Source organism: Equus asinus, chromosome 22 (assembly GCF_041296235.1).
Source record: "Equus asinus isolate D_3611 breed Donkey chromosome 22, EquAss-T2T_v2, whole genome shotgun sequence".
Taxonomy (NCBI): Eukaryota; Metazoa; Chordata; class Mammalia; order Perissodactyla; family Equidae; genus Equus; species Equus asinus.
In genome coordinates this window covers 51126648-51135459 of record NC_091811.1, presented here as the reverse complement: position 1 = coordinate 51135459, position 8812 = coordinate 51126648, and the positions used below count along the sequence as shown (strand labels likewise).

The window sequence follows — 8812 nt, the reverse complement described above, 5'->3', positions numbered from 1 at the left end:
GCTTCCTTTGACAGAAAGTATCACTAATCTAAAATCGTTCTTTCTTTTTTTTTTAAAGACTTTATTTTTTCCCTTTTCCTCCCCAAAGCCCCCCAGTACATAGTTGTATATTCTTTGTTGTGGGTCCTTCTAGTTGTGGCATGTGGGACGCTACCTCAGCGTGGTCTGATGAGCAGTGCCATGTCCACGCCCAGGATTCGAACCAACGAAACACTGGGCCGCTTGCAGCAGAGCGCGTGAACTTAACCACTCGGCCACAGGGCCAGCCCCTAAAATCGCTATTTCTTATCACACAGTCTTTTATAGCATTTAATATTATCTAGTATTTCCTTGTTTATATGTTTTGTCTCTTCCCACTAAGTTTTAAGTTTCTTGAGTGCAGAGACCTTGTCTGTCCCATTCATCGTTCTATCCCCAAAGCTAGAGCAACGCCTGCAATATGTAGTGTATGCTTAATAAATATTTCTTGAATAAACGAATGAGTTGATTATGATGATGATGACAATGAAACCTCAGACGATCTGGCCCCAAATTCTAACAGTTTTCCCAAGAAGAAGAATTGCAGTTCCGAAGTTGGATCCTGGAAGACTGAAAATCTGACAATAAAAGATCTGAGGCTGAAGGCTGGGGCATGCACAGGGAATATATTGGAACTTTGGCCTTCCCCCCCCCCCCATCCAAGGACCCCAGAGACGTTGCAAAACGGAGGCCTAGAGTCAGAAATTCCAGCCCAGCCAGAACCAGTATTTTCCGTCCAGACTCTTCGCAGCCACTTCTGCTAGATTGCAAATACGCCAACACCTCTAGGACCCCGGGTTCCTTTCTGTTTCTTTATGAATGAACCGGCTCTAGTCTACGCATGCGCAACTGCTGGTTCTCCCGCTCCACGTGAGGCCCACCCTTCCCTCCTGCTGGCAGCCCCGCCCTTATCCTTTCTAATTGACCAATGGCGAGCGGCCTGGAGGGCGGAGCCCGGAGCGGCGCGGCACTGTAGTTCCCCCGGCGGCCGGCTCCCTCGCGTTAGTCTTGCTGTGTTATGATCACGTGGCCAGCTCCGGGCGCGGCGCTTGTTTTGGTTTCCCTCTGGCTTGCCCCTGGCAGCTTAGGGGTGAGAGACTTTTCTGTGCCGGTTTGCGCGCCTGCCTACACTCTGACCTCCTCTTCTTAGGGTTCTCTCAGCCCGCAGTTTTGCAAGCCCCTCGGGGCCGGCTCCTGCCATGCCGCTAGTTCGTTACAGGAAGGTGGTCATCCTCGGATACCGCTCTGTAGGTGAGTCTCCGCCTCGGGGAGAGCACAGACGCACCGCTGCTTTGTGGCCAGAGGAGGCGCACTCCCGCGGGAATGCGACCCAGGGAGGAATGGAGGCAGCGTTAGAACGGGGGTGTAGAGCGAGGATGGAGGATGGAGGAGGAAAGGCTGGGGTGGTGGTAGTCTGTGGAGAGCTGCAGGAAGCCGGAGCATGTAAGGGTTAATGTGGGTTTGGCTGCAGGAACATCAGAGTGGTCCCCAGCGTTACTCTGGGGGGTGGGGGTGGGGTCAGGATTTGATGACGGGGGCGCGGTCTGTGTGGGTGTCCCGGTGCGGGGCCGACTTGATGCTAGATAATTCCGGATCTTCCCAGGGGTAGGATAGGGAAAGGCGGCGGGAAAGTCTTCCTGCGGCGCTGCTGAATGCATCCGGTGGCCAAGGTGCACAGACCCAGCGCGAAAAGAGGGTGAGGGAGGCCAAGGGAAAGCATTGCATGGGGCACTCACAGACTAGGGTGCTAATTTGGGGTCCGCTTTAGTCCTGGGCCACAGCCCGAAAGGACAGAGGATGTGAATACGGATGGTTGATTTGGATACAACTACCACTGCTTCCCACAGGGAAGACATCTTTGGCACATCAGTTTGTGGAGGGCGAGTTCCTGGAAGGCTATGATCCTACGGTGGAGAATAGTGAGTAGAATTCTACCCTAGGGTGGGACAGGGAGGGTTTGGGTGCCCGACCAACTCCATAATTTGGGATTTTCCTGGTGCCAAGGAGCTGATTTAATTAGACATTAAGTCTAATGTCTTCTCTAGCAATCCTGTTCAATGAGTGGAGGTAGAGTGTGGACTTTGCAAGATACTGAGTCCAGGATGGTGTAGATGTACACAATCAGAACCCTAACATTGTCTCTCCAGTTTCCTGGAGAGCTGCCTGGACCTGGTCCATCTCTGTCACCCCCAGGGTTAAGAAAGTATGGGGCATACATTGCTAGCCCTACAAGGCACCTCACAGTCAAGTTTTCTTTTCTTTTCAGCCTACAGCAAGATAGTGACTCTTGGCAAAGATGAGTTTCACCTACACCTGGTGGACACAGCAGGGCAGGTACTAGTTTGGGGTAGGGTATCTAAATTTGGCAGTTCAGTCCTGGGAGATGAAGTCTGGTAGCCTCTGTGGCTTATCTATAAAGTAGTATTAAAAGAAAAGCATTTTAGCAGCTAGTAGTGTGCAGCTCATTGGAGCTACCCTATAAATACTTGTTGAATAGAAGTGACTGGAGTAGGCAGTGCCCCCAGGGAGGGTCCCCAGGATGCAGCCCACCACCCTTTGCCATCTGAGTGTTGTGGATCTTGGTACCGATGTTTCTATTTCTTGTCAGGATGAGTACAGCATTCTGCCCTATTCATTCATCATTGGGGTCCATGGTTATGTGCTTGTGTATTCTGTCACTTCTTTGCACAGGTAAGTGACCAAGGTTGTGAGTGGGGACTTGGGAGGATCTGAGGGCTGTTCCAGAATAAGGTTATAGCTCTATTTCTTGTATTTAAAGCTTCCAAGTCATTGAGAGTCTGTACCAAAAGCTACATGAAGGCCATGGGAAAACCCGGTAAGTGGCCCTAGGGGATAGAGACATAGTGTGGACATGAGGGGATGGGAGAGGGCAGAGGGGAGTATGAGTCCAAGTTAGAGAGGAGGCTGAGACATAGATCCTGTCTAGTCTGATGGGGAGTTTTCCAGCCCTGATGTGAAGGAGGTTGGGGTCCATGGGAAATGGGAGAGGATTGTGTAGTAACTGCTGTTTCCTCACAGGCTGCCAGTGGTGCTAGTGGGGAACAAGGCAGATCTCTCTCCATACAGGTATGGAAATCTCTGCAGCTCAAGGTGAAGGAAAGTGAGCCAGACTAGGAATCAGTCAGGCTCTAGTCCTGGCCCTGCCACTGATTTGAACAAGTTCATTGCTTCTCTTTCTACCATGAAGGTTAAGACAATATAACCTTTCTATTGCAAAAGTTATAATTTCATATTTTAAGCCTCAGTCGTAGGCTCCTTTGTTTTCCTATATTTTCTCCTCCCCCACCCCTCCTCCCAAACCTTGGAAGTGAGATGGGTCACAGGAAGTCTAGATCCTATAAAGATTTTGCAGAGATCATGGAGACATTGCTATCCTCCATCTTCACATCCCAAATTTGCTTCTAGGGAGGTCCAGGCAGATGAAGGGAAGAAACTGGCAGAGTCCTGGGGTGCGACATTTATGGAGTCATCTGCCCGAGAGAATCAGGTGCTGGGCCTGAAGATTAGGAAGGTGGTGGGGGTAGCAGTGTTTTTCTTATGGCACTGCTTAGTGGTGGGGATGGTGAGGGAGTTGGGTATTTGCCTTAGAGCTGGGTGGTATTGGCAGTGAACTAACTTTTTGCCCTGAATCCCTATCCCTTGCAGCTGACTCAAGGCATATTCACCAAAGTCATCCAGGAGATTGCCCGGGTGGAGAATTCCTACGGGCAAGAGCGTCGCTGCCAGCTCATGTGAACCCTCGGGCGTGGGGTAGCTGCCTTGATTCTGCCCCTGGCACTTGCCAGGCTCCAGTGGGGGCAGGCCCTCAGGACTTCACTGGTACGGTGGCCAGCTGTGTCCCTGGCCCTCTGGGCACACAGTGTGGTACCCTCATATTTGCACACTTTCCCCAGGCTCCAGTGGCCTGGTTGTCAATGTTTACAAAGGGGCAAGGATGTCTCATGGGCACTGGCCTCTAGTCCTCTGTTTTTGCTAAATGAGTTGTTATAACTTGCAGAGTTGGGATATGAGTCCTGGGAATTGCTTATTTGGGACCCAGTCTCCTATGTTGGTTTTGGGTATTGACTGGGTGAAGGTTGCTGGGGACTCCTGAAGTGGAGCTGGCTCCCTGGGGTGACCATGTATATATGCAAATAAACTGAGAAATCTTTTTGTCCTTGACTTCTGTGTATCTGGGGAGAGCTCAGGGCCAATATCTCCTTTTCCAAGGAGTGATGACTATGGTCTTTGGTGGAGAATCAGAGCTAATTCTTTGTTCCTACTTCGTTCTTCTTCCTTACTCCCCACCCATTCAGGACCATTACCCTGAGACTTACTACTTGTCTTTCCCACCTTTCTTTTCCACTGGGTTCTCCCTATTCAAGTACCAGTTGGCTGCCACTCCCATCCAGGTTTATAGGCTCTCCAGATCCCCTTAACTACAGAAACACCACCCTCTAGTGGCCAGCTGCCACATGCTGACCTAGCTTCCCTCCTGGGGCCTTGGCATTTGCTGGAACTCAGAGAGAGGGTAGGATTTGGGGAGGAGGCAGGGGGAGCCCTCATTCCTAATGATGTAAGAATTGGGAAGGAAGGTAGAGGCAAGGACTAAAGTGTTGTGAAGATTTTGGCTTTCTAAGAGAGTTGAGTAGAGTGAGAAATAATGCTCCTGGTGTGTATCAATCCCCCCACCCCCTCAGGTCCCTAGTGTCTTTCATGAAAATGGATGTTCTTTGCTCTTTTTATGCCTTTGGTCACTTTTTCATATCTTCCACACCTTTGGAGTCATGCTACTCTTTTTTTTTTTTTTTTTTTAAAGATTTTATTTTTTTCCTTTTTCTCCCCAAAGCCCCCCGGTACATAGTTGTATATTCTTCGTTGTGGGTCCTTCTAGTTGTGGCATGTGGGACGCTGCCTCAGCGTGGTCTGATGAGCAGTGCCATGTTCGTGCCCAGGATTCGAACCAACAAAACACTGGGCCACCTGCAGCGGAGCGCATGAACTTAACCACTCGGCCATGGGGCCAGCCCCTCATGCTACTCTTTTTAAGTGTCAAAGGCTACTGCCTCTGCCCTTTCTTATTGACCCACCACCTCAGTGGGAGGATGGATATTTCAGCTAGGAAGGTTTGGTCCTATCTGCCCCTACTTTTCCTGCTGCCTCCACAGCCCTAGGGGCAAACTGGGCTAATACCTCCCCCAAGGACTTAAAAGGGTTACATGAATGATATCCTTCACAGGGAGGGCACAGACTTCTGCCAACTGGGGGAACCTGAGGTACCCTGTCAATGCACTTAGTTGGGGAGGATGGGACAAAATTTGGTGTGATTTTTAGCTATGACCTTGTTAATGCCTGACTCCAGGCTGGTTAGGCTTACAATTGAGGATGACGGTTTGTCAGGCTAGTTTTCAAAAGTCCTGCCACCTGCTTTTGCATCTCTGATCCAGAATCTAAAAAGAAATAAGAGCTGCTGGAAGGAGCATACTCCAAGAGCAATCTTAGTGGCTTAGGAGTCTCTTGATGGTTGTCACTACTTTCTCTCCTTATGTTAAAATTAGGTCCTTTTGCACATCTGACCTGGAATGCTCATTACAGGTAACTACCCTCCTGCTGCCATTTCTGTGAGGTCTGGGATAGACTCACAAATGTCTCAGGTTTTCTAGAAGTATATCAAGCAATCTCAAGGCCTGATAGCAGTAGAGAATAGTGGTTAATGGCTGGGTTGGAATAGTTAACTCTTCCACTTAGCTGTGTGGCCTTGGGCAATCACTTAACTTCTCTGTGCCTCAGTTTCTCACTTTGAAGTATAGTTAAAACTTCATATGGTTGAGGTGAAAATTAAATTGAGGTGATATATGACATGCTCCGCACAGTTCCTCATACATAATAAACCCTTAAGAAATCGTGGCTATCATGTTATTGGAGGTCATTCTAGTGAGGGTCTGCTTCCCTGCCTCTGGATATAGACAGCAGGGGGGGATCCTTCCATTTTCCAACTTCTGTCTCTTGGTTTACTCATGTCACTATAGCTAGGACAGGTGTGGGGTCACTGCTGGACTTCTTTGCTGAAATAGACCTGAATGGTCAGTGCAGGGTACATGATGTCGTGTGGCCAGCACAGAGCACACCTAGTCCCGATCCCTCCTACGACCCTGGCCAGTAGGGATTTAGGTCTCCTGCACTGTCCAATATGGAAGCCACAAGTCACATGCGGCTATTTAAGTTTGAGTATTAAAATTAAATAAAAAGTTCCTCAGTTGCACCATCTACTTTTCAAAGTGCTCAATAGCTGCATGTGGCTAAGTTATATTAGATAGCGTGGATATAGTGCATTTCCATCACTGCAGAAAGTTCCATTGAACAGCACTGTAAACCTTTTCCCACAAAACCAGCCCTACGCCTGATCTTGCCTGCCTTTCTCCACATCTTCCTTAAATCCTAGGAAAAACATGGCCATTGGTTTGAATCATAGCTCAAGTTCTCACCACATGTGGTTTCTTGGGCAAGTTTACCTATTTTAGCCTCAATCTCGTCATCTGTAACACAGACATAATTCCATGTAATTCACACTCAGGGCGAGGAATAACTAAGAATATATAAAGTATCTAGCACATGGTTAATTTGTCTCCTCCTGTCCATCCCTGGGTACAGCTAATGCAGAAAAGACATTCCAATCCCCTCTCATCCAGACTTGACGGGGGTGGGGGGTGTCTGCAAGCAGTGTTTTGGGATCTTGTCTAGGGTAACAGTATTCCGACCAGGTAGCAGTACATCCCCTCTGTTTACTAAAAAGGGACACAGGCCCTGAAGATCCGGAGAAAAAGACTGGGGTTAGGGAGGCAAACTCTACATTTATGTTATGTTGGGGAAGGTGTGTGTGGTGATTGTGGGGGCACTGACAGTCTTCTTTGGGGTTTGAGAACCAGAAGGAACGACCAGGGGCTCGTCCCGCTTTCCTTTGGGCCCCCGAACGTGGCGAGAACCCACCCTTTGCAGCGCCAGGCGCCGTGCCTCACTTTCTCCATTTGCGGACTCCAGTTCCCAGGATGCAGAGCAGCGGCCAATCTCCTGGCTCTTCTTCCATCCCCCTCCCGGGAAAGACTGCCCCTGGCCAAGGCAAGGGGGCAGCTGGAGTTTCAGGGGCCGATAACTCCCAGGGAACAGAATTAGAAAGTGGCCGAAGTCCTAGTTTCACAAGCCGGGCGGTCAAGAAGGCAGTTGCAGGGTCGGGGCAAAGAGGAAGGGGGCTTCATTCCCACGTGTCTGCACGGCGGCCGGCCCGGCGCAGTCAGGGTTAATCCCCGGCGGAGGGATCCCGCAGCGTGTGCGTAGAACTGCAGAGTCACAGCCTTTCCTCCGAGAGGGCCGTCTCCCTCCGCCGCTCCGCTCCAACACAAAATAGGGCCGCGTCTTCTCCTTTCTCCCCTTCTCGAGTGGGGTTCCCCAGGCAAAAGGCCCCCCCAGGATCTCGCGCCGGAGGCTTCCTGAATCTTCACGACCGCTGCCGAGATCTCGGGCCAGGAAATAGCCCCTTCGCAGGAACCACCCTACCGGCCGAACAGGAGGCGGAGGGGGGGAGGCGGAGCGGCGCCGCGCTGCACTACTTTCCTCTCCGGTTGCAAATGGCTGCCTCGTTCCCCACTTTCCGCTCAGTTTCCTGACCCCCCGGCGCCGGGAGCCGGGGTTGAGCCATGCACCTCTAGGCCCCCCGCGATCACAGCCAGTCGGGGGTCGAGGGGGTGCCGCCGATCAGAGCCGGCCAGGCCGGGGGCGGGGCAGCTCCCGAGGCCAGAGGGGAAGGGAGGCGAGCGCAGGGCCTGGAGCGGCCGGAGGGGAGCGGGCAGAGGACTCGCACCGCCCGCCCCTTCCTCTTCCTCGCCCACCTACCCTCCTCCCTTCCCCGGGGGGGAGCAGAAGGTGGGGGGCTCGAAGCCGCCGAGGGCGAGCGCTCGGGGTCGAGGAGCCCGGCGCTGGGTGTGTGTCAGGTTCAGCCCCGCGGCCCCGCCGGCTCCGCGTCGCCGTAGCTCGCGCGGCCCCGGGGCGCCGGCCCGGGCGGGGAGAGGGGCTCGGCGCTCCTGCGAGGGTCTCACGTTCCATCCGGGCCCGGCGCAGGGCGGCGCGGCATTCCTTCCGGGCTGCTGGGGAGGCGCCTCGACGTTCCATCTGGAGAGCCTCGACGTTCCGCCCGAGCCCAGCGCGGGCGGCCGGGGCGCTGGCCCTGCCCTAGGACTGAGAGGCCGCCCGGCGACGCGGATGCGGAGCCTGCTCGCCCAAGATCAAAGCCACCGGTGCTCTCTTTGTGTCCGCTCGGGATTCGCCGCCCTGGGGCTGTCCATGGAAACCTAAACTGCTGGAACTCGAGGCAGAGAACCCCTCTTCGGCTTCTTGCTTTTTTTGGGGAGGGAGGGTGGCCTCTCCGACCTGGATTTACCGTTCTTGGCCCCCGTAAGCCCCCCCGTGCGGGGGGCGGCTGTGATCGCTCTGGCGGTTGGAGGTCGGGGAGCGGCCCGGGCTCTGGCCATGTTCTCGGATGAGGATTTCTGGATCGCCCTGTGAAGAGGTGAGTGAAGTCCGCCCGGCCAGGGCCCAGAAAGGGTTGGACTGGGGGCATAGCCAGATGGACTATCTTGGCCGGAGCTGGCCTTTAGGTTGGAGAAAGGGGTGCCAGAGCTGAGGAGGGTTCCTTTGGCAGGGTCTGTCAAGGCAGCCTGAGCCAGTCGCTAGGGCAGAAGTGAGGCCTGGTGTCTTGGGGTGTGCCTCTTTAAAGACTAGGGGTTCATGGAACCACGGGAGT

The 8812-nt window shown here is 52.9% G+C and overlaps 2 protein-coding genes across 11 annotated transcripts in view; both read left to right on the top strand.

Moving 5' to 3' along the window:
- The first annotated feature begins 975 nt into the window (after positions 1–975).
- RHEBL1 (RHEB like 1) lies at positions 976–4199 on the top strand. Of its 2 annotated transcripts, none has more exons than XM_014850130.3 (8): positions 976–1269; positions 1866–1937; positions 2285–2352; positions 2627–2709; positions 2798–2854; positions 3058–3105; positions 3445–3526; positions 3685–4199. In XM_014850130.3, exons 1-8 carry the CDS (start codon positions 1218–1220, stop codon positions 3772–3774), a joined length of 552 nt encoding a protein of 183 aa, XP_014705616.1. In that variant the 5' UTR covers positions 976–1217; the 3' UTR covers positions 3775–4199. The 2 variants fall into 2 exon arrangements, with proteins under 2 accessions (XP_014705616.1, XP_014705614.1); XM_014850128.3 differs by lacking the exon at positions 976–1269 and adding an exon at positions 1355–1461.
- A 663-nt stretch (positions 4200–4862) lies between these two features.
- KMT2D (lysine methyltransferase 2D) overlaps positions 4863–8812 on the top strand; it is a 42250-nt gene continuing 38300 nt past the window's right edge. For all 9 annotated transcript variants that reach the window (XM_044756001.2, XM_044756011.2, XM_044756002.2 and 6 more), the window contains exon 1: positions 4863–8578. The gene's annotated coding sequence lies outside the window, so the exon portion shown is untranslated. The remainder of the gene's footprint in view (positions 8579–8812) is intronic.